We start from the raw sequence: 26,555 nt of genomic DNA on the forward strand, positions 1-26,555 counted from the left end.
AATTAGCGTCTAAGCCGTCTCTCCTCTAACAGATACCATTCCAGGCTCTTTTTCATAGAGGTTACTCCTCACTTTCCCAACGGATATTCCCCTTTTTAGGCTACCTCAGTCAATAATTTATAAATTTGTCCCCGTCTTCCAACCCTTGATATTGTCATTTGTGTTGTCATCGTCTTGTGCCCCCCCCCCACCCCAACACCCTAGTGTCAAAGCGCCTCGTCAACATAGTAAGAGTAAATAATTTGCATAAAATTGCGTTGGACATGTCCGACGAGTTGTTATAGCGCCACCAACTGGTACAGGCAGGTTAGGTTTTCCCTGGTATCCGCTCTTTCCTATACATTTGTATACTAAAAAGGAAGAGAACCATGACCCAATTGACACGTACACGATCGACATCGCTCTTTTCCACTTTGCTTGTTGTGAGTTATCGCGTCGACTTAGCACAATAATCTGTTCAAAATGGTAAGAATTACAACTTTTAAAGGAACTATTTGTGTTTATTTGAAGTTGTCTGAATTTTCTTTGGATGAAGGTAAATTAGGTGAAATAAATGAGCCTTTGTGTCTGTAATGGTTTGGCAAGAAAAGAAAACCCAAAAATGTTTACCGAGTAGAAATTTTTTGTCCAATAACCGGACAATGTTATATATTATTGAATAAATAAACCCTTCTTCATTCAAGTTCTTTTAAAAAAACAAATGTTTGTAAAGGTTTATTGAATGCTGTTAATGGTTGGTTTGTGATTGGCCATTCCAACATTCCGTCTTATCACTAGTACAAAGAACACATACATAGACTGTCTATAGATAGAGTCTATTTTGGCAAGATCTTCTCTGGCCTCTGGCTGGTTTTAAAAAAGATGTGCAAACAGGTGAAGCCTTTCCCCTTTAGTTTTCATACAACACAAGGAAGGGCAAAGTTTCCATACAGCGCCACCACTTTTTCATCCTTTATGAAATAATATAGTATATGAGATACATTCGTAAAACATAGTGAAGAAGTGGTGGCGCCATATGGAAAGTTATCCCAAGGAAGTTGCACACTACTAAAGACAAAGTCAAGAAAGTTTGGTTCCGAAAGTTTTGATGCATATTAATAACTTTCTGTATGGCGCCACCACTTTTTCACTATTTTTTACAAATAGGGATATATCAATCAGGTAAATTAGATACTATATTATTTCATATCGAATGAAAAAGTGGTGGCGCCATACGGAAACTTTTACTAGGTTTTATACAGGATTGATAGGGCTGACAAAAATAGTAGTCACAGCCGGTCCTACTAAAAGCCGACAACTCGCCGACAACGCCGACAACAAGTCCAGAGCGCCGACAACTCGCCGCCAACAAGTTGTAATTACCTCAAAAATGGCCAATAAACCATAGATGTATTAGAACTATATGTGTTATGTAATATAAACATAAAGTTAATGGAAAAACTTCACAAAAAGTGTGAATTTTTAACCAGAAAAAAACTTCACTTGCACGAAAAGCGGTCGGACGCCATCTTGGCTTACAAACCGTGTTTGGACCAGACCATTATGATACGGGTAGATTTAGCACTTGTCAACAACAGAGGGCGGGCTTCATGTGAAGACCTTCACTGCAGTGTGCACAGTGCATGACGCCCGCCCTCTATTGCTAAGTCTGACTCACCCGCATCATAATGGACTGGTCCGAACACGATTTTAAGCCAAGATGGCGTCCGACCGTTTTCCGTGAACGTTCAGTTTTTTTTCTGGTTAAAAATTCACACTTTTCGTGAAGTTTTCCATTAAATTTATGCTTATATTACAGAACACATATAGTTCTAATACATCTATGGTATATTGGCAATTTTCGAGGTAATTAAAACTTGTTGGCGGCGAGTTGTCGGCGCTCTGGACTTGTTGTCGGCGTTGTCGGCGAGTTGTCGGCTTTTAGTAGGACCCGTCACAGCAGATAATAATAATAATATTAATATTTATTCGGGCAATCACATTTACAAGCACATGTACATACATTAAAAATATTTAAGAAATCAAAGTAAAACAACAGTGGGGTGCCCAGGAGAGCATAAAAGTTAAAAAAAATAACTGTCGCCAAAAGGCGTATGTCTCCTAAAACCCTAAAAATACATTTAAGGCAAGAGGGGGCATATCAAAAAGCACAGAAGATAATACAAAACACTAACAATTTAAAAAGGCAAACAAGCATAGACATACACAGTTGTCAACATGTTAATGTTTTTCTGATCAACCATGTAGGCCTACATGAAATACTGAGTTAGTGTGTGAAAATGTGGGCTTATTCAACCACTGTGTGATTCAGAAGAAAGTACTGGAAAACTATGCACAATTTTCCGATGTTGGTCACTTTGTACTCAAATTGCGTACCCAAGTCACTTCTTACTAAAGTCGTTTGCAACTATTCGTACCCAAGTTACTTTGTACCTCAATTGTCTGAATCTGACTGATGAGGCATGCCGTCACTATTTTCTTTTCTTTCATGTTGACATCAACACTGATTATATTTCATGTTACTTAAAAAGGAATTGCAGGAAGATCATATTTAAAGTTTCTTCGTTTGTAAAAAAGCGTCCAGTTATTTTATTTTTATTGCTATAATGTCCTTCACTTGACGCTGGAGAATGGCTCGCATTAAGGGCACATTTTACACTCGAAGCGTTTCCTCCGTAAATTACTACACTTTCCCCCCTAAAACAACAATTCCTAAGTTACTTTGGTTTGAGAAAAAAAAACACAACAAAAAATGAAGGTCGGTTTCAATGTTTTAATAACCGTACCAAATTCATGCATATGACATGATTCAGGATTCATATGCGTATGACAGGACTTGGGTACAAAGTGACTTGGGTACGAAGTGGCTTGGGTACGAAGAGAAAAAAATTCTTCCTTTTTTTTTGCGTATCAAAGTTGGCATTTAATTTTCTTGGAAGCAAAATACTCACATCGTGATGCTGTTCAAGGCTGTTGCAAATTATTTCTTGGAAATCAAACCTCTTAAAAGAGGTAATAAGACAATATTGAATTTATGTATTCGAAGAAGCAAAATACTCACATCATGCTGCTGTTCAATGATGGTGGTTGCTTGGAAAACCAACTATTTTGAAAAAGGTATTTATAAGTCAAACATTGATTGTGTTTTTTGTTAAAAGCCTGTTCCATCGCAATCATCAACATCGGTAGGAGGGAGCCGTTCTCCTTCATCTAAGCAGGTATCAGCTAGAGGAGCCTCAGGAGGCGGTCAAGTCAGACAAAGGTTAGTTTAGATTATTCTTTGGAGGGTCAGGACTTCAGGTGAAGAATATTTTGGAGAAAAGGACTCTCCCAAATTGTCTCTTGTTTTGGTTTTTACAAACATCGCCATCCCGTGTAAAAAAAGAAAAAATATCTACCATAATGATTACACCATAAGCTGCGACTTATGAATTGTTTAAAGGCCTTCAAACATGCTACACAGCTTATATTCCTGGAGGCTAAAAGCAAAACTGAGTCAAATAAGCTCAACAATTTTACTAAAATTTACAACTGCAAAGTCTTCAAGACTTTAGTATACTTACCATTATTTAAAAATAATCTTGGGAAAAACACAAAACGATTGCAAATTCTCCTGTTAGTTCTGTACATTGCCTTGTGCAACACGTCAATTTGCACAGTGTAACTCTGCAACAATGATGTGTACATGTTAGACAAAAGGTCCTTATCTCTTTTGAAAATTGCAAAGGCGTTCTACAGAAAGGGCAACACACTTTCCTCAGGGCGCCAAACTATTGCAGCTATAGATGGTTTCTATTGCAATGCCATGGCCCATGTCTTTGCCTACCAAGGTTGGAAAGGTGTGGAAGCCATGTAAACGCAAATCCAAAAACAGATGGCAACAGTTTTTATCAATACAATGCAAATTCTAAAAAATAGTGTTAAACTTGTTGGAAATGAAACAACCAATCATGGGATGTATGGGATATGTCATGCGCTTTGCTTTTCAACAATATAAATCTTTGTTTTTTTAACTTGGCTTTTGAACTATTGTAAAAGTGAGGAGTAAGGCATTCTATTGGTTAAATTGCTTCACGCAGAAAACACACATGCTCATTCAACCAATAGAATGCGTTCTCTTCGTGTCCTGATCATTATCGGGTTTTTCGCACTGCAGTGTGACTCGGCCTTTAGAGTCTTTTTACAAATATTTTGCAAGGCTGTCTTGCTGTGCATGTATCTTTACCTGATAGTTCGCGCACGGAATCCCTCATTTCTCTCTTTAAACAGTAGTCTGCTGGCCAAATCCCCGTTAAAACACCCAAAGACCAGTCAGAATTCTCTCCATGTGGTCTGGCTGGCCTGTTCAGTGTTGGAAAGCAATCGTATTTCCAGCGATACGGACGTGAAAAAGCTGGCGGACTAGTTAAATGACAAGCAAACTGGTCCTGCACGTGTCATGACATGTGTTTAAAATAAATCCGTAATTCTCAATATCGAGAGTTGATATTGTTTTTTGAAATGTTTTCTCGAAAAGTGAAGCGTTTCATGGAATAATATTTTAAGAGAAGTCTTTCACCATTACATGCTGTAAACCCTGTGAGTCGTTTGTAAATCTGTGAACTTTTAATTTCCTTCTGTTCCAAAAGTGTCCAATGGCTTTAAAGGAACGTTGATGAGAAATAAATAATCTAACTTTGCGTTTGGAGTTTATCCACTCATTGAGCGTTTTATTCATTTTTATTTTGGCACATATGCCATGCAAAACTTGGTATCAGTTTTTCACTATTCTCTCGTGACTGAGATGGCTGATCGATCTCGAACTTCTACACTGTACAGGTTTATGTATGGTGGATTACATAAAGTACTTACACTGCCAGCAACTGTTTTGATAGCAAAAACCAATAGTGGAATGTTCCTTTAAAGGCAGTGGACACTATTTGTAAGTGTCAAAGACTAGCCTTCACAGTTGGTGTATCTCAACATATGCATAAAACACATTTTATTTTGTTGAATTATTTTATTGCTTCAAAACTTAGGGTAGAATCGAATGTTAAAAGTATATTTGCCCTTGCATGTAACGATGTCCAAGTTAGAAACGAAAATCTCAAAAAAATTACACAGAAAATAGGCCCCAAAAAGCAACCGTTCCGACGTCTGTAAATTTCACGAACACAAAAGCAGATTTCATTTCTTTAGTCGTGGTTACTTTGCGTGCGACAATAAATACAAGAAACATTGAACGCGAGAGGTTGTTTTGGAACAATGCAATAGTGTGAGATTAAACGTCCTCTATTGGTATAAAGTACGCGAACCAGCAATAAACGCATTGAGACAAGACTCGACGTGTCACGTGGGAATTTTAGCGCATTTCCAGGCGGCGCAAATGCGAGAGCGTAGCGCAAGTTGCGGCGAACATCGCTCAATCAACATCTGTTGTGCAATCTCGAGATTGAGCAGCGCAATTAATAGATTGCTAGCGATTGCTAGCTTTACGAACTTGCACGTGTACAATGCAGCAGCAACCGATCCCATAAACTACACACACGCTACGTACATGTACGTCCGTCCGTCGTTGCAATGCCAATACTATCAACGATGGATCAAGGACGTCTTTTCTCGTAAGAAAATGTTTATTTTCTAATGCTCTTTATCAAATGTATAAACATTTTTAAAAAAAAGGAACCAATAAATATAAAAACCTTAAAATCATGCGTTTTTTTGTCACACAGGAGTGGGATCGGGGTTGTTTTATTTTATTTTGTCTGTAAATATGTACATGTACCGTATTTTCCTGCGGATGAGATGCTTGGCGGACAAGGCGCAGGACGCTAAAATGACCAAAGAAAATTCAAACGTCGGCAGACAAGGCGCACCGCCGCACAAGGCGCATGTTTAACTGCACACAAAAGAACACCTGACGCCACCGGGTGTCGGTACATTGACACAAAGACAAAGTTTGTTGCCTTTGAGAACCTACGTACATGTATACCGACCTTTATCCAAACAGCCAACGCTGTATATTGTAAATAACATAAAGTTCGGCCCAATCAGCGGGCAGAAACCATTGTCCACGCACTGTCTGAAGTTAATTTTATTTGCAACATGAAAACAATGCCTCCCTGGACATCCGACGTCCCACAACGAGGATCCTCGTTGATACAGATACATTGCAATGACAGACAGACGTAGCGTGTGTGTGTGTAGTAGTAATGTATCCGCCGGCCGGGATGTCGCTGCATTCACGTTAATATGCACATGTACACTGTGGATTGCGCTGCTCAATCTCGAGATTGCACAACAGATATTGGAGACATGTGGGCACCGTATTGAGCGATGTTCGCCGACGGGTTGTGCTACGCCCTCGCGTTTGCGCTGCCTGGAAATGCGCTAAAATTCCCACGTGACAGATCCCAAGCATGCCCAGACACGTCGAGTCTTGTCTCAACGCTATAACATTGTTCCAAAATGCCCTCGAGCATTCAATGTTTCTTGTATTTATTGACACACGCACAGTAACAGCGACTTTAGGCGTGATATCTGCTGTTGTGTTGCGTGATTAAATTCACAGACCTCGGAACGGTTTCGTTTTTGGGCTAAATTTCTGTGTCATTTTGAGAGATTTTCGAGTCTGAACTTGGACATCGTTGATTTTACAGGCAAGTTTCGTGCAAGGGCAAACATGATTTTAACAACCGTTCCTACCCGAAGTTTTGAAGCAATAAAATAATTAAATAAAATAAAATGTGTTTTCGTCCCAAATTTTTTTGGCTGGTGTTGTATTATTTTATTTGGCCTAATGAAACAAATACAAATCATACCTGGTAAGATTATGCTACGTTCCCATAATACTTTTTAAAGCAATTAAAAAGAGGCAATAAATATTAATACGATTTGAACGTTTATTGTAACAATAATATAAAACTCTTGTCCTACCAAAGATGACAGTTAAGTTCCCAAAGCACTAATCAATCACAAAGGTCTCCAAAGAGGCAAATACAAAAATAAATTATTACCCCATCCTTTTAAAATACGTTCAGCCTAAAGCACACTTCAGAGATCATTGTTCTCTACAATAAAAACCCTCAAAGTTTACCACACACTAGCGGTTGGGTGAATGACGTTTGTATGAAGTAATTGACTGTCAATCGTTTCGGAACGAATACCCGGCCACACAGAAAAACGTTTGTACACCGCCGACGTCTGTTGGACCGAAAGCTACAATGTAGTATAGATGCATTGCGGCATCAATGGAATGAAAGCACGGTCATGGGGAATAAACACGTTGCAGTACTGTTGGAATAATTGGACCGTCTGGGGGATTGCGCATTGTTCGAACGAAAATACGGTCTCAGTGTCTGAATAGCCTTGTTTGTCCGCATTATTTAGTAAGGATTCTTCACACAAAGATCGTTGATTTGAACTGGACATGAAGGTATTTTTTGTTTCACGCAGTGATCATAAAAAAAAATCAATCGTCAGCAGACAAGGCGCACCGAAAGATAAGACGCATCGATGTTTTTGGGGTCTAAAAAGTCTTATCCGCAGGAATATACGGTATAAAATTCCATAGGGTCGGCGTGTTTGTCTAGGGACGGTCGGGTAACCGGAAACACACATATTATTTGGTTTGGCTTAATGGAGACCGTGAGACCAAGGACAATTTTTTTTCAAGCATTAGTTCCTGCTGGTTAAGTAGGTCTTAGAAATATTGCTCAGATACGATTGTACAGGTCCCCAACAGTAAAGAAAGATTTGCTCATCTGAGATAACTTTCATCTTTTGCTTAGAGGCTACGCTTATACGTTGATTTTGGCCCTTTTACAAACTCCTGTGGTTTGAGCCGGGCAGCTTATATGCGGATATATTAATGATGAAGAGCAGGAAATAAACAGCGTGCGTTTTTAAAGAAAGATCGCTTGGTATTACAGGGTGCGAAATTAACGGTTGCCCGGTTGCCCGGGGCAACCAAAAAATCATCCGGGCAACCTGTGATTGTGTCGCCGTTGCCCGACGGGCAACCTTATGAAAAACAACAATTTAGGCCTAACCTGCTTATATTGTGCCAGCTCCAAAGATCGTTTGAATTTTCCACACAAAAAAAATATTTATGATGTTCAACCATTTTTGTATATTCCACGACGTCAATCCTGGTCGCACACGCGCTTTCTAGCAACCGCTGGTGCCGCGCAGTTGTCATGCTGCACAGTGTGCCGCGCGCGGGACCAGCTTGCAAATGATAAACACGATGAATGGAGGCTGCGGGCACACGCGCTTTCTAGAAATTGCGCTTTTCCGGGGATCACTGGTGCCACACGTGTTATGCTGCACGCGCACATAACAAGCGTGTGGGAACAGCTAGCGAGCATGTGTGAGCGCAGATCCACTCGCTACTTTAATTTGCGTGGTTGACACTGACAGTTCTAATATTTACGAAAGTTGCATGACACAAAGAATAACAATGAGCCTCCTAAAGTTTGGTTTCACGTTGGGTAAAAACCCAAAACATGTAAGAAGTGATACCGACGCTGGTTTTACAGATGATGAAGAGCACCATGTATCCAAATCAGCAAAAATTAAGTCAAATGACAGCGATGAGTAAGACTTACCTTTATCTCTTTTTTTTTCGGGCAACCTATTTTTCTTGTGGGCAACCTTTTTTCAGTTGCTGGTTGCCCTGGGGGCAACCAGCAAATTTTCTTAATTTCGTACCCTGTATTATATTAATTTGTTGTACATAACTTAAACACACATTCATCCAAATGATGTAACTTTTCTTATTAATGGGGAATTAAAAATAATTGTCATCCTGGGACTCATGATATACTCTGTAATGTCTCACAAACAAAGTGGGGTCGATCACAAGGCACGATCATGAGTAAGGGAGTCAATGTGTGGTGAAGAGGTTTTCAACTAGTGGTTTAAACTTGCCGAGGCCTGGTTCTTGATAATTTGACCGAGACGAAGTCGAGGTAAATTATCAAGAACCAGGCCTCGGCGGGTATAAACCACTTGTTGAAAACAGATTCAACAAACTTTGATTCCCATTCATAAATACCTTTTCGGTCAAAAAAATCAACACTTTTTGTCAAAAAGTAAAATAAATGCAAAAATTTGAATCGTTCAATGATTTCTTTCAACACAACACCCGTCCAGCTATGAAATGGTAAGGCCCTCCTTATAAGGAGATTGCTGTGCGCGTCACGCGTATCGCGTGATGTGGCACAACTGTCCTGGTCGTTGCTCTCGACCAATAGGAATGAAGAAACTCTTATAAGCACAGGTGCAAGCTCGCGTGTCACGCCCCTGTTTCAACACTTTTTACTGGTCATAATCAAAGGTTTAAACACCCCCACGTGTTGCGCTCTCCACCAATAGGAATAGCGAAACTGTCTTAGGTATTTATGAATACAGGTTATGAGATAGCTGCAAAAGAAATAAAGTTGGGTTGCTAAATGTCATTAAAATAGCTTTCTGGGTTTCGACTGCCTTAGTAATGCTTGTACAGACATCGTTCTGAATAATAAATGCTTGCCAGAGATGTGTATGCTTTTTAGAGCAGAATTTGATTGGACTTGTTTGTGCTGCCGCTGCCAACTCACAACATTCAAGCAGCCCATGTACATGTAAGCAATAATAGCTGGTTTTGGAGAAGATGACTGTTTTGATTGTTTTAACATTTAAAAAAATAAACACATTAATAAGGAGTTTACAATAACTTTCGACAAGTTTTCAAATAATTATACATAAATTTATGCCAGCTGGAGTTTACTAATTTTTATTGGATCCCGGTCAGTAAAGCTGAAGCCAGTCAGGATCGACCAGCTACAACGTTGATCAGTTGTCACAATAATGATACCAATAATAAAGAAGAATGAAATGGCCCGTGATCAATGGTGTTACTTCAATACATTTTGACTTATGCAACGCAACTTGCACTTTGTGGTGGCGTACAATGACTGATGTGCCGCTTGTCAGTCACTGCACATCGCCACAAAGGACCACAAACGCGCACTGCCCCTCTGTGTGTGCGCCGCGACTGCGGCTTATACATGTAAACCGGGCGGCTTATACGCTGACACCTAAATCTTTTTTGGGGGGTGGGGGGAGGGGGGCATTGCAGTTTATATGCTGGGCGGCTTATTAGCCAAAGATTATTGTAGATACTTCATACTTGTTTTTTCTTTCTTTATCCCTCTATACAGAAAAGGCACAAGTTCCGCTGGCAGAACGAGCCGATCAGTAGCAGGTGGTGGCAGCGGAAGTGGAGGTGGTGGTATGTGGAGATTCTACACTGAAGATTCACCTGGTCTTAAAGTGTAAGTCCATCAAGTCATAACACTGCAGGAATGCAGACCTGTTAGTGACCAGCATGCAATGAATAACATGGCCTCTGTTGCCCTGGTCGTGGGCGTTCACTTATTGCTTTGTAAAATTGTGTAGATTCCATGTGTTGTTTAAAGGCAGTGGACACTATTGGTAATTACTCAAAATAAATATCAGCATAAAACCTTACTTGGTAAACGTGTAACAGGGAGAGGTTGATATTATAAACAGTGTGAGAAACGGCTCCCTCTGAAGTGACACAGTTTTTGAGAAAGAAGTAATTTTCCACGAATTTTATTTCGAGACCTCAAGTTTAGAATTTGGAAGCACACAACTTCGTGTGACAAGGGTGTTTTTTCTGTTTGTTATTATGTCGCAACTTCGATGACAGATTGAGCTCAAATTTTCACAGGTTTGTTATTTTATGCATATATGTTGCAATACACCAAGTGAGAAGACTGGTCTTTGACAACTACCAATAGTGTCCACTGGCTTTAACTGAACCCAGTGCACTTATCATAAAGTTTGATCGGCAGCATACATGTATTACGTCCCAGCACCATGTTATGGTAAACCATTACATGGTGCTTTATATAGTTCTCATGGTTCAAAAGGTAACCTCCACAGACCTTGCAAGACAAAATACTGAGCGCTTTGTTATGCCCATCGGGTGTGATGAAGCGCTACATACATTTAAGACCTTATTTTTCCCTCTTAAAATTTAACTAAGCATACACTAAATATGTTGTTTTCAGTTCAAAATCTGAATCACTGGTATTCCCAGAAAAATAAAGCTAGTAAACTTAGAAACTGGTACTGACAATTACCAATAGTTTCCAGTTTCTTTAAAGGTAAAGGATACCTTTGGTGTTGGGAACCCTTTGATTGTTTTTTAATCTTTTTTAGTGGAAATTTCATTTAAAAAGGTGTTTGTGTTTTGAAATATTGTCAAAATTCCCGAGGGAATATGTCCGCACACGAACAATAATCCCTAATAAGAACACACAACCTGAGAAACATTACTGACAGTAACACTTCTCAGAGTCAAGTTTTGACATAACCACAGTACTACGAAATGAATTATTTCTCAAAATGCTTTATACTATCGGAAGCTGCTGTACGCTTCTCAACAGAGGTTTTTATTGCCATTAGCTTTATGAGTGATTACCAAACGAATCCTTTTCTACAACGGCAAGCTACAATCCCGGCCAAAATGCTTAGGCTACCCATTTCTAACGTTTCTAAAACCATTCCCTGTACACTTTCCAATGACAATAATCATTCTCTCCCCTGTCCCCGTCCCGGTAAGTCTGCTGCAACCTAGCAGTAAAAAGTAGCGTTGGAAAGTCTCCAATTGGTCGCTCAGCTAGTGGTTGCATTATTTAGTCTATTCATTGTAAAATCAGCAGCTATCTTGGTAGGATTCAGACAGACAACCTTGTTATTGCAGGTCCTACAATCCTGGCCAAAATGCTTGGGTCACCCATTCCTTACATTACACAAAACCATTCCCAGTCCACTTCCCCCTGACAATAAACATTCCCCCCCCCCCAATCCCGTCGCCCCGCTCAATGTTGACTGTAACGCAGAAGACCGTGCAATCACAACCAACATTGAAAGGGGGTAAGGGGGGCCCAATGAGATATGTCCGGAACTGTAGCTAACCAGGGTCCAGTTTCTTACAATGCAATTCTGCGCTTTGGTCCCATAGCAAGGTAAGCGCAGAATTCCACGGTAAGATATGCCATGAAATTGGACCCAGGTAAAGCACCATTGTGCCGAAGTACATATATATGTCATTCATAAATACCTTAGACAGTTTCGCTATTCCTATTGGTGGAGAACGCGTCTCGTGGGGTTGTTTAAAGGGTTGATAATGACCAGCTGTAGCCGTTTATAACCGGTTGTTTTTGGAGACGTTGAGATGCATACTGCTATGCGCACAAATGCATATCTGAAAACTGTCTCATTCATAAAATGCAACACACGTACAGAGCTCAAGGAGTCGGAAAACAGATAAGTTTTACAGAGTTTCATACTTACTAATGCCTTATGAGTTGTAATAAAAGAGTTCTTAAACTGCTGTTTAAAATCTTGTAGGGTCGTGACGAGCGTCGGCTCAGGCCTTCATCGCACGGCCACAACCCTCCCGGCTCAAGTGGCAGTTTAAGAACTCAACGCTACCCTTTTATTCCCTTATGTTTATCTCGTCTTTACTTTTGTTTTTCTTTCTCTTCCAGCGGTCCCGTCCCAGTTCTTGTAATGAGTCTCATCTTCATCGCGTCAGTGTTTATGCTTCACATATGGGGAAAGTACACCAGAGGCTAAACTCCACGCATTCTCATCTCGCCATCTCGGATACCAATCATGCCATCTTATGTCACAGCTAGTATACCATCGTCAGACCCCTTCAAAGTTGTCGCCAGAAAAGAACTCTTTCTACCCTTCGTTTGTCTGACCATTAACCCCAACTGCTAAAGAAGGCAGCGCTTCAATGGAGATGGATACCCAGGACGTTGGATCACAGCTTGTTTGAACACGTGATTTACTTCATAATGAATGGTATAATCAATTGCTGGACATAATTTATCGATCAATAGCTTGACCTTCCCCACTACCCTGACGACATTTGCGTGGAAAACAAAATTGCCCCCAGATTGGATCGATTTGCACACTTTGTTTGTGAACGAACTTTGTTTATAGGTGAGGTGTTTATCACATGTTTGCAGGAATTTGAAAACCACTTGCTGCCGAACTTATAACAGGTCAATGGGTGGGTGGGTTTGGGTATCATCCGATGAATACCCTCCTGCTAATCAACCAAATCAACAACATGTTATTGACACAGAAACGACCTTTATGAGTTGTTTACCGCCAACTTCTGGCTTTTTATTTTTCAAACATTCCACACAGATCGAAGACACCCTCACATCTTAGGTGGAGAATTACATGTACAGGAGTTTGTTGTTGAGGTTGTTTGGTTATAAAATATAATTTAATGTTTAGGAGGTAATGAAATTCAGCTACAATAATTTTTATTAACAGTGACAGTTTCATCAAGCAAATTGAATGCGTTGTTTTTTTTCTCGGGAATGTCTACAAATGTCAATTCTTTCAAGCTCCTAATGCAGATGTACTTTGTCAGACAATTTTAATAAAAGTTTTACTTCAGAAAGATCTGCCTACAGTTCATTACAATTTGTGCGTTATGTCACTACATTTACAATGTGCGCTATCTGAAAGGTGTAATATATACAAATACATATACGGTTAAAACTTTGGCGCTGCACAGTATCTGATAGTGGCAATAAGCTTGTTGCTTAACAGGAAAGTTCACTAATACCGATTAGTTGATCTACAATGTGCAGCCCTGATAAAGTACTTTGGCAATATTGATTTGATATTCTAATTTGGCTTTCATCCCTACAACATGGAAATACATCATTTATGTAGTATTATGTAACCACAGCAAAAAGAAAAACAAAGTTATGTAGGTAGTAATTCTCGGCCAACACCTAAACATCTACTGCAAAATTTCAAATTGCTTGGCCAAACAGTGTCTACCACCAGACACTGATCAGAAACTGATCTCATAAAAAGTTCATAAGGCTATAGCCTTGTACACCTTTTCAGACAAAATTTGGTGAAAAGTTCACAAGGCTATATTCACCTTTTAGGCAAGATTTGGTGAAAGACGAAAAAAGTCACGAAAAAGTCACAAGGCTATATATATAGCCTTGTGAACTTTTCACATTTTGACGAAAAAAGTCACATTGTGAAAAGTACACAAGGCTATATAGTGACTTTTTTCGTCAAAATGTGAAAAGTTCACAAGGCTATAATAGCCTTGCGACTTTTTTCGTCAAAATTTGTAAAGTTCACAAGGCTATAGCCTTGCGACTTTTTTCGTCAAAATTTGTAAAGTTCACATGGCCTTGCGTCTTTTTTCGTCAAAATTTGTAAAGTTCACAAGGCTATAGCCTTGCGACTTTTTTCGTCAAAATTTTCATGACACGTGCAGGACCAGTTTGCTTGTCATTTAACTAGTCCGCCAGCTTTTTCACGTCCGTATCGCTGGAAATACGATAGCTTTTCCAACACTGAACAAGCCAGCCGGACCACATGGAGAGAATTCTGACTGGTCTTTAGGTGTTTTAACAGGAATTTTGCCAGCAGACTACTGTTAAGAGAGAAATGAGGGATTCCGTGCACGAACTATCAGGTAAAGATACATGCACAGCAAGACAGCCTTGCAAATATTTGTAAAAAGACTCACATTAGTGTGGCTAGACTCTAAAGGCCGAGTCACACTGCAGCGGTAACAAACCCAATAATGATCAGGACACGAATATATCGCATGCTATTGGTTGAATGAGCGTGTGCATTTTCTGTGTGAAGCAATTTAACCAATAGAATGCCTTACTCCTCACTTTTACAATAGTTCAAAAGCCAAGTTAAAAAAACAAAGATTTATATTGTTGAAAAGCAAAGCGCATATCCCATACATCCCATGATTGGTTGTTTCATTTCCAACAAATTTAACACTACTTTTTAGAATTTGCATTGTATTGATAAAAACTGTGGCCATCTGTTTTTGGATTTGCGTTTACATGGCTTCCACACCTTTCCAACCTTGGTAGGCAAAGACATGGGCCATGGCATTGCAATAGAAACCATCTATAGCTGCAATAGTTTGGCGCCCTGAGGAAAGTGTGTTGCCCTTTCTGTAGAACGCCTTTGCAATTTTCAAATATATTATCTTGCTTTCTTCAGACCTGAAGTCCCATCCACTATTCCACGCAATCGACTGGAAGCGAATCAGGGAGACAGAAGCCCCTTTCATCCCAGCCCCAGATGACAGAACGGACACCACTTATTTTGACGGTAAACAATATTCACAGTATTTTGTTTTCACCATACACATAAAATTTGATTTGAAGAAATGCAGACTTTAAAGCCAGTGGACACTATTGGTAATTACTCAAAATAATTATTAGCATAAAACCTCACTTGGTAACGAGTAATGGGGAGAGGTTGATAGTATAAAACATTATGAGTAACTGCTCCCTCTAAAGTGCAAAGTTTTCGAGAAAGAAGCAATTTTCAATTAACTTGATTTCAAAACCTCAGGTGTAGAATTTGAGGTATCGCAATCAAGCATCTGAAAGAACACAACTTTGTGTGACAAGGGTGTTTTTTCCAAGTTTCATTATTATCTCGCAACTCCGATGACCAATCAAGCTCAAACTTTTGCAGGTTCGTTACTTTATGCATAGTTGAGATACACCAACTGTGAAGACTTGTCTTTGACAGTTACCCAAAGGTGTCCAAACAGAAGAAATGCAGACTTTAAAGGGCAAGTAAACCTTTAGTTTATGGAACAGTTTGACTGTTTAATCCTTTAAAATGTAGGTGTGCACGATAAGACTGACATTTTCAAGGGTGGTCAGGTTTTTGAGATATCGCTGAAAATCCAGAGAAAATATGTCAACGCATGAAGGAAATTCCCTGATGGGAATACACATACTGAGAAGCGTCACTGCTTGGCTTAAAAAAAAAAACCACGTCTTTCGAATCGAAAGTGAAATGTAATAATATATAATTAATGGTTTAGTTATTCAACAATATTTAAAAAAGACACTGGCAGTAAAAGAAACCTGAATTGCGGTCTTAAATTCACAATTGGTCAGTTAATACAATAATAAGATAGTTTCATGTAATACGATTAAAAAACATAAAAAATTAAAATGCACAAATGACAATAGACCACAAAAGTAACAGGGCAAAAGACACAGAATTGCACAAAAAACATAAAAATCACAGAACAATCCCTAACCAGATCTGGAAAGCATCGCATATGAACAACAGTTATAAAAATTAAACAAAAATAAACAAACAGTTGAATGAAGGTATGATTAAGCCGACATTCACAGTGGCCGACTTCCTGACAAGAGGAATAAACAAGCTATTGGTTGTTGATGAGGTTAACTAGTTTCCACAATGCTTTATGTATTCCAATCCGCTGTAGGCTTCTGACCAAAGGTTGTCATTGCCACTAATATTACCAAACATATCCCTTTCCTTTAACCTGATCATTTAACAGCTCTTTAAAGGCAGTGGACACTATTGGTAATTACTCAAAATAATTATTGGCATAAAACTTTTCTTGGTGACGAGTAATGGGGAGAGGTTGATAGTATAAAACATTGTGAGAAACGGCTCCCGCTGAAGTGATGTAGTTTTCAAGAAAGAAGTAGTTTTCCACGAATTTGATTTCGAGACCTCAGATTTAGAACTTGAGGTCTCGAAATCAACCATCTAAACGCACACAACTTCATGTGACAAGGGTGTTTTTTTCTTTTGTTATTATCTCGCAACTTCGATGACCAATTGAGTTCAAATTTTCACAGGTTAATATTAATGATAATACACGGTTTTTATATAGCGCTTTTTTCACGGGGTGTCTCAAAGCGCTTCCGACATTATTACCCCTGGTCACTGGGCCTTAAATCATTCCTTAAACCATCTCAGCTCCCTGGGGAGTATACAGCCTGTTCGACAATTATATGCGCTACATGGCTAAACCAATCACAAGAACCATCTCTGCCCTCACAGGTACCCATTTACCCCTGGGTGGAGAGAAGCAATTATAGTTAAGTGTCTTGCTCAGGGACACAAGTGTCACGACCTGGATTCGAACCCACACTCTGCTGAACAGAAGCATCAGAGCTTGAGTTCGGTGCTCTTATCCACTCGGCCACGACACCCCACAGGTTAGTTATTTCATGCATATGTTGAGATACACCAACTGTGAAGGCTAGTCTTTGACAATTACCAATAGTGTCCACTGCCTTTAACAGGTTACTTGTCCGTCTCCCTTTTTTTGTTTAGCTCGGAACAACATGCAGCATCTCCAGATGTCTTCTTTTGCACTTTGACCTCTTGAATGATAGTTCAATCCACAACTCATCAACAGAAGTAATGAAACTATTCCAGGATGGTGGTCAACTTGGTCCAGTGGTTAGACTGCAGGACTTGCAATCACAAGGTTGTAGGTTTGAATCCTACTAAGCTAACTGTGGTCCAGTGGTTAGACTGCAGGACTTGCAGTTACAAGGTTGTTAGTTTGAATCCTACTAAGCTAACTGTGGTTCAGTGGTTAGACTGCAGGACTTGCAACCACAAGATTAAAGGTTTGAATCCTACCAAGCTAACTGTGTTTCAGTGGTTAGACTGCAGGACTTGCAGTTACAAGGTTGTTGGTTTGAATCCTACCAAGCTCACTGTGTTTCAGTGGTTAGACTGCAGGACTTGCAGTTACAAGGTTGTTAGTTTGAATCCTACTAAGCTAACTGTGGTCCAGTGGTTCGACTGCAGGACTTGCAGTTACAAGGTTGTTGGTTTGAATCCTACCAAGCTCACTGTGTTTCAGTGGTTAGACTGCAGGACTTGCAATCACAAGGTTGCAGGTTCGAATCCTACCAAGCTAACTGTGGTCCAGTGGTTCGACTGCAGGACTTGCAGTTACAAGGTTGTTGGTTTGAATCCTACCAAGCTAACTGTGGTTCAGTGGTTAGACTGCAGGACTTGCAATCACAAGGTTGTGGGTTCGAATCCTACCAAGCTAATGGTGGTCAGTGGTTAGACTGCAGGACTTACAATCACAAAGTTGTGGGTTTGAATCCTAAAATAAATATTGTCCGCTATTGTTACTGAATCACTATTTGCCCATTGGTTAGACTGCAGGACTTGCACTCAAAAGGTTGTAGGTTCAAATCCTACCAAGCTAATGGTGGTCAGTGGTTAGACTGCAGGACTTACAATCACAAAGTTGTGGGTTTGAATCCTACCAAGCCAACTGTGTTTCAGTGGTTAGACTCCAGACTTGCAATCAAAATGTTGTGGGTTCGAATCATACCAAGCTAACCGTCAGGACTTGCAATCACAAGGTTGTGGGTTCAAATCCTACCAAGCTAACCGTCAGGACTTGCAATCACAAGGTTGTGGGTTTGAATCCTACCAAGCTAACTGGTTCAGTGGTTAGACTGCAGGACTTGCAATCACATATATGTTGGTTCGAATCCTACCAAGCTAACTGCTGGTTTAACAATGACTAATATAAGTATTGTTCCCTAGTTACTGAATCACAATTTTGTGATGGTTTAGTGGTTCGACTGCAGGACTTGCAGTTACAAGGTTGTTGGTTCGAATCCTACCAAGCTTACTGTGGTTCAGTGGTTAGACTGCAGGACTTGCAATCAAAAAGTTGTGGGTTCGAATCCTACCCAGCTAACCGTGGTCCAGTGGTTCGACTGCAGGACTTGCAGTTACAAGGTTGTTGGTTTGAATCCTACCAATCAACTGTGATCAAGTGGTTAGACTGCAGGACTTGCATCCACAAGGTTGTGGGTTCAAATCCTACCAAGCTAACTGTGGTTCAGTGGTTAGGCTGTAGGACTTGCAATCACAAGGTTCTGGGTTCGAATCCTATAAAGCTAACTGTGGTCCAGTGGTAAGACTGCAGGACTTACAATCACAAGGTTGTGGGCTCGAATCCTACCAAGCTACTGGTGGTCCAGTGGTTAGACTGCAGGACTTGCAATCAAAATGTTGTTGGTTCGAAATCTACCAGCTAACTGCTCATTTTACAATGACAATTTTGTGATGGTTCAGTGGTTAGACTACAGGACTTGCAGTGACAAGGTTGTGAGTTCAAATGCTACCAAGCTAACCGCTATTTTAAAAATGACAAGCGTTTAGTTACTGAACCACAAGTTCTTGATTTACAATTCATAATCGTGGGCGTCCGGGCTGGAATTTTAGGAGGGGTCATGGAGATCACTGGGCTGACTACCCATGTCATATTAACTGCTCATCCATTAATTTTTATGAGCCAAGTAATTCAAAGGCCACACTTGGAAATTCTTTTAAAGAGCTTTCCTAATGTTCAATACAAATTATGCAAAACGTAAAAGACTATTTTACTTAAAACTTCAATATGGGCAACGGTGTCAAAGCAAATTTAATGTCAAAATTCAAAGACAAAAACAACACAGAATCCTGGGTCATTATTCCTTGAATATAAAACCTTATACAATTGCAATATAACTGTATATACAATTACGATATTACCTTTCTACGATTGCGATATAACCTTTTACATTTGCGATATAACCTTATATGATTGTGATATAATCTTGAACTATTGCGATATTTCCCTGATACAATTGCGATATAAATTTATACAATTTGCGATATAACCTTATAGAACCGTGGTTCAGCATTATACAATTCCTTTGAAGGCACTGGACACAATTGGTAATTACTCAAAACAATTGTTATCATTAAAAACTTACTTGGTAGCGAGCAATGGAGAGATGGAGATAGTATAAAACTGGAGAGCTGGAGATAGTATAAAACATTATGAGAAACAGCTCCCTGTGAAGTAACATAGTTTTTAAGACAGAAGCGATTTCTCACTAAAATATTTGAATTTGATTTCGAGACCTCAGAATTAGAATTTGAGGTCTCGAAATCAAGCATCTGAAAGCACACAATTTGTGCAACAAGGGCGTTTTTGCTTTCATTGTTCTCTAATTGCAAATTTGACGACCAACTGAGCTCAAATTTTTACAAGTTTGTTATGTTATGCATATTTTGAGATACATCAAGAGTGAATACTGGTCTTTGACAATTACCAAACATGTCCAGTGTCTTTAAATCAACATACAATTGCAGGTTTAATGGCAGAGGACACTAATGGTAATTGTCAAGGACTAGCCTTCACAGTTGGTGTATCTCAACATATGCATAAAATAACTAACCTGTGAAAATTTGAGCTCAAACGGTCATCGAAGTTGCGAGATAATAATGAAGAAAAAAAACACCCTTGTCACACGAAGTTGTGTGCGTTCAGATGGTTTATTTCGAGACCTCAAGTTCTAAATCTGAGGTCTCGAAATCAAATTTGTGGAAAATTACTTCTTTCTCGAAAACTATGGCACTTCAGAGGGAGTCGTTTCTCACAATGTTTTATACTATCAACCTCTCCCCATTACTCATCACCAAGAAAGGTTTTATGCTAATAATTATTTTGAGTAATTACCAATAGTGTCCACTGCCTATAACTATTGTGATTTAACCTTATACATTTCTGATCAAGCCAAATGTGTTATATTGTACTATTCCAATAAACAAAATTACAAAACACATGACTTATGCCTTGTGATTTTATTTCTAACTCTTTGTGTTTTCTTAAATTTATGGCCCAAAATTTGATAAACTGTAGGACATCTACCCCTTGTTTTGTTTGTATTTTTTTTAATTTTTTTTATTGATGTATTTATTTTGAGGCACAAGGCTCATCTCTTTAAACTTTTTCAGTAAACAAAAACGGTTTACCCTACAAAAATGGATGTTCAAAGCCTTGCATTTTTTGTTACAAAAATTCAAATGGTAAGCCTTGCGTTTTAGTAAAATCCTTGCAATTTTCTAACACAACAACATGCATAAGATGGCCATATTTTGTTATTAATATTTATTTATTTATTTTTTTTTTTTGGGGGGGGGGTGGTTGAAGTGTACCGAAGGCTTTAAAAGTTAGATTATTTGGTGGCGCAAATTTGAGTGAGATATTTTCAACAACGAAATAAGGTCACTTTTTAATAATCTACCTACAAGTTATTTATTCCTACATTAATAATAAGCTGAGAAACGAACAAAAAATAGACCTCATATATTACCTTTAGTTCTTTCAACTTTGCGCTAAATCATTTCAAGTTAAACAAACGTAAGGCTACTTGGTTTAATTACCACAATTAGTTACAGTGTAAGCGTTTATTCATCACTTTTAATATGATTCAAGCCTTCGATTCTCGCATTTCGAATCATTCCGCGAGATCTTGCGGGAGCCAGTTTGCCCGTTTGATCTTGGACAGGCACCGGTGATTGGAACCAGCTAAAGCAACCGACAGGTACCCGATTTCCACGCTACGCGAAATAAACATCAACAGAGTAGTAGAGGTCTGGGTACTCGACGGCTTGATACCGTGACGCGATATTCAAAATGGCCACCAGCCATGCTTTATTTTGTCAACACGGTGAATATACTTACGATGATTTGATGTGATTTAATGTCTATATGGGTAAGCTTTATCGTGTAGTTTATTCAAGTTCATAATGTAGAATAGGATGAAGGCCTCGTGGAAGGCGTGTAACCACCTAGTTTGTCATAAAACGGGCAATTCTTGTCGCAATTTGTTTCCACCTTCATGCTCAACATAAACAACGGCAATCCGGAAGTAGCTGTAACGTTAGAGCATAGGTCATTGCATTGTCATTGCCAATTTGCCGTCAATCAGATACTGGATGAAGAATTCCTCCATGATCTGATGAAACAATCGACTTTTCTGTGTAGTTCTTATAGATTATCTACTTCAATTCGTGTCGGCCACTCCTACGTGTTTCTATGTCAGTTTTTGTTTACATGTTATGTAACACTGAGCTGTCGTAAACTGTTTACCAACCAAAATGACCGGTGCTCTGACATTCGGAGTCGTAGGCCTACCTTCCAAAAGAATTGATACATCATGTTTAGGCCTTTGCAGATTGCCTTTCTCATATCAAGTTGTAAATCTAAAACTGGTTTGCCACCTATACTGCCAAATGATAATGTAAATTTTTAAAGTCTGAACATGGTCTGAATAAAACTGGCGGGTTTTTTATTTTTATTTTTTTAATCGTCTGAAATTTCATCCAGATGTGTAATGAAGGACGAGGTGCACAGAAAAACCTTGGTCTGAGTCGTAGGCAACTTTTTGAGATATTGTCTAGTTTTCGATGCCCCCAAATCAAGATTAAAATTAACATTAATTTGAGGCCCTTCCAATTGTTCCAGCAATCTGTAATCCGTAGAGCGTCTTTTGCACATAAAGAACTTTCTTTGGTTAAATTTTGAGGCAAATCTGAGAGAATTTTTTTTTGAGGGTGAAACAACGTCAAGTTATACCCCATGCCGTTTTCTCAAAAATCTGCCGAAAAAAATTGTGTTTTTCAAAATCGCCTGAAAACTTGGGTTTAGTCGTCTACCTTAGTAAATTTTTGATGTAATTGTTTTTATTGTCTGATTTTCGATATAACAATGTCTCAAATAATTATTGTATCAAACTCAATAAAACCAATTGTACCATCACGGCGAGTACCCACCAAGAACACTGGTGGAAATTCAAAGAAGTTATATTCCCGCCGTCATGTTGATCCCAGCTAGCCTACTAAAGACTCGGCCACCCAACCCCAGTGTACCCCGCTACCCTTTCCAAAGCGACCGACAATCCCCAATTCACATCGAAATGCCAGACCAACTTCCCCTGTGAACTAATTTTCTATACCTACATCGTGTGCCTTCGACTCAAATAATTATTTTGTAAGTCCCCTATTATGCCTATGTTTCCTTGTAAACCAATGCGCCATACTTACAGCGTGTGCCTTCCATCCACTCACCAATTTTTTAAATCACAACCAAAGAGTCCCCTGTCTACCCGTCAGTAAAGCGTATGCCTTCCACTCTCAAATTATTTACCTAGTCCAAAGCAAGGATTTCCCTATGCCATTGTACCATGCGTACCATTTCCCCATTAATTAAACTAATTGTCTATCTTTATGCCTACAGCGTGTGCCTTCAACTCGTCGAATACTTTTTAAGTCCGAACACAAGAGTCCCCTATGTACTACCAATACCCATCAGTAAAAGCGTATTATGCCTTCCACTAGCAAATTATTTACCAAGTCCAAAGCAAGGATTTCCCTATGCCATAGTACCATGCGTACCCCTTTTCCCATTTTAAACTATACAGTGTGTAGATTTTAACTCAAATATGTTTTAAGTCCGAACCAATGAGTTTCCCATGCCTAAACCAGCCCAAAACTTGTGCATTTCACTCGAAATTACTAAGTATAAAGCACTGATTTTACTATGCCATAGCATCATGTGGAAAGTGTTCCCCTCGCAAATTATATACCAAGTATAAAGTATAATATACTAAGTATAAAGCATTGATATTCCCATACCATAGTATCCTATGAAAAGTATTCAACTCGCAAATTATACACTAAGTATAAAGCACTGAAATCCCATGCCATAGCTCTCTGTGTAAAGTATGAACCGAAGGTTTATCAGGTCTAAAATGCGAATTATCCTGGGGGGGGGGACCCAAGTGGGTGTCGTGGGTAGGTGTCGGCCTCCCAAGCAAAGGGTCCCCGGTTCGAACCCCGGTGGTGGCAGCGCGGCTGCCGTCCGAGAAGTCTCGACTCACCAGACAGTGGCACACCGCGCAGTGGCACTCACCGCTAGCACTCGCTTAGGAAAGAAACTTTAAACTTAAAACTTAAAACGAACCTATGCTCTTTTTTATATAAGTTTTAAAAAAATAAAAAATAAAACATTTTTAAAACGTCTCCAACTTTTCTGAAGCTGGATTCGATCCCGAGACCCTCCGGTCCAGAGACCAGAGCCCTTCCACTGGGCCACTGCTCCTTCTTACTAATATGCGTTCGAGTTTTATTATAAACCTTCGTATGACAAACTTTTAATTAAAACGTAGTAAAAGAACACCCTGGAATCGAACTCCGCACCATTGGGTGTAGAGTCCGGAGCCCTTCCATTGAGCCACGTCTCCTCTTACATTTATGGCGTTCGAGTTTTATTTTAAACCTTGGTATGAACAACTTTTAATTAAAACGTAGTAAAAGAACACCCGGGAATCGAACTCCGTACCATTGGGTGTAGAGCCCGGAGCCCTTCCATTAGGCCACTACTACTCTTACTTCATTTGCGTTCGAGTTTAATGTTATACCCTAGAATGAACAACTTTAAATCAAAACGTAGTAAAAGAACACACGGGAATCGAACCCCGTACCATTGGGTGTAGAGCCCGGAGCCCTTCCATTGGGCCACTACTCATCTTACTTCATTTGCATTCGAGTTTAATGTTATACCCTAGAATGCACAATTTTAAATCAAAACGTATTAAAGCTTATGCCTTCCACTCGCAAATTATTTATCAAGTGTAAAGCAAGGATTTCCCTATGCCATAGGGTACCGCGCAAACCAATGTTCTCAAGCATACTAAAAGAACACAGACCGGGGTTCGAACCCCGTACCATTGGGTGTAGAGCCCGGAGCCCTTCCACTAGGCCACTACTACTCTTACTTCATTTGCGTTCGAGTTTAATGTTATACCCTAGAATGAACAATTTTAAATCAAAACGTATTATAGCCCATGCCTTCCACTCGCAAATTATTTATCAAGTGTAAAGCAAGGATTTCCCTATGCCATAGGGAACCGCGCAAACCAATGTTCTCAAGCGTAGAAAAAGAACACAGACCGGGGTTCGAACCCAGCACCATTGGGTGTAGAGCCCGGAGCCCTTCCATTGGGCCACTACTACTCTTACTTCGTTTGCGTTCGAGTTTAATGTTATACCCTAGAATGAACAATTTTAAATCAAAACGTATTATAGCTTATGCCTTCCACTCGCAAATTAATTATTAAGTGTAAAGCAAGGATTTCCCTATGCCATAGGGTACCGCGCAAACCAATGTTCTCAAGCATACTAAAAGAAAACAGACCGGGGTTCGAACCCCGTACCATTGGGTATAGAGCCCGGAGCCCTTCCATTAGGCCACTACTACTCTTACTTCATTTGCGTTCGAGTTTAATGTTATACCCTAGAATGAACAATTTTAAATCAAAACGTATTATAGCTCATGCCTTCCACTCGCAAATTATTTATCAAGTGTAAAGCAAGGATTTCCCTATGCCATAGGGAACCGCGCAAACCAATGTTCTCAAGTGTAGAAAAAGAACACAGACCGGGGTTCGAACCCAGCACCATTGGGTGTAGAGCCCGGAGCCCTTCCATTGGGCCACTACTACTCTTACTTCATTTGCGTTCGAGTTTAATTTTATACCCTAGAGTGAACAACTTTATATCAAAACATATTGTAACTTATGCCTTCCACTCGCATTAATTATTGATTAGAGGTTAAGCAAGGATTTCCCTATGCCGTAGGGTACCGCGTAAACCAATGTTCTTCAACGCAGAAAAAGAACACACACCGGGGTTCGAACCCAGCACCTTTGGCTTCAGAGTCCAGAGCCCTACCACTGTGCCACTGTCCTTCTTCATAACAAAAGGTTCGAGTTTAAATATAAACCTTAGAATGAATTCAACTTTAAATCAAAACGTAACAGCGGGTGCCTTCCACTCGCATGTTATTTATTAGGTATAAAGCAAGGATTTCCCTATGCCATAGGGTTCCGCTTAAACCAATGTTCTTACGCGTAGAAAAAGACACACGCCGTGGCTCGAACTCAGTACCTTTGCGCTCAGAATCCGGAGCTCTACCACTGGGCCACCGCTCTTCTTATGAACAATGGGTTCGAGTTTAATTATAAACCTTAGAGTGGACAACTTTAAATCAAAACGTATATAGCGAGTGCCTTCCACTCGTGTGTTTTACAAGGATTTCCCGATGCCATAGTACCCCAGGTAATGTAAAGATTGGGACTGGGTACAACAGAGTTGATGCATGCACAAATTCGACGGTGTTTGAGATAAATAAAATGCACGGGACTAAAACGGGTCAATCTAACTGAGAAAATATCAGCGATTGAAAAAGTCTCTAGAAGCCGGGCAAATCGGGCGAATGGGGGGGGGGGCATATTCAAACAGGGGGCGTAACAATGTGACCAACAAAACCATTTATTATTACATGTAATAAATATTTGATAGTCTAAGGAAATTGAACTCTAAATAAGACACGGGACGGAGTATTCTTTATGTTTTAATTCAATATTTGTTTAATGTTTGAGTTTCTACATTTCACATTATGACTGCTCTTTATATCAATATAAAAAGAATTCAGACAATAATTGACATACACATTCAAATTTATTTTAAGCAGCAATTTTTTATTTATTTTTATTTATTTAAATAATTAAAATCATTAAACTTAAAATTTAAACGTCAAGTGTTTGTGCATCGTAAAAGAATTTTGTTTTTCTCCAAAGGCGATCAGAGAATACTGACCGAAACGTCAATTGAAACCAACGGTTATTTTCAGAACCACCCCATATTTAGAGATGATAGTCATTGCATGGTGTTACCGCAAACCTGTCCATATCGTATTTCCACCATGCAAAGTTTTAAATCCAGGGTACAACATCAAAGCATTTCCATAGATAGGCTGT

The 26,555-nt window shown here is 39.5% G+C and overlaps 1 protein-coding gene across 1 annotated transcript; it reads left to right on the top strand.

Moving 5' to 3' along the window:
• Positions 1–358: 358 nt before the first annotated feature.
• Positions 359–13,480, top strand: LOC117291475 (protein transport protein Sec61 subunit beta-like). Its single transcript, XM_033773198.1, has 4 exons — positions 359–465; positions 3,159–3,262; positions 10,185–10,298; positions 12,546–13,480. The coding sequence occupies exons 1-4, from the start codon at positions 463–465 to the stop codon at positions 12,631–12,633; spliced, it is 309 nt and encodes a 102-aa protein (XP_033629089.1). The 5' UTR covers positions 359–462; the 3' UTR covers positions 12,634–13,480.
• Positions 13,481–26,555: the final 13,075 nt, after the last annotated feature.

This window comes from Asterias rubens, chromosome 6 (genome assembly GCF_902459465.1).
Source record: "Asterias rubens chromosome 6, eAstRub1.3, whole genome shotgun sequence".
NCBI classification, from domain to species: Eukaryota; Metazoa; Echinodermata; class Asteroidea; order Forcipulatida; family Asteriidae; genus Asterias; species Asterias rubens.

Excerpts from the sequence above, each read along its gene's own strand:
- LOC117291475 (XM_033773198.1), top strand. Across the intron at positions 3,263-10,184 it reads GGCGGTCAAGTCAGACAAAG|AAAAGGCACAAGTTCCGCTG; the intron begins GTTAGTTTAGAT and ends CCCTCTATACAG. Across the intron at positions 10,299-12,545 it reads GATTCACCTGGTCTTAAAGT|CGGTCCCGTCCCAGTTCTTG; the intron begins GTAAGTCCATCA and ends TTTCTCTTCCAG.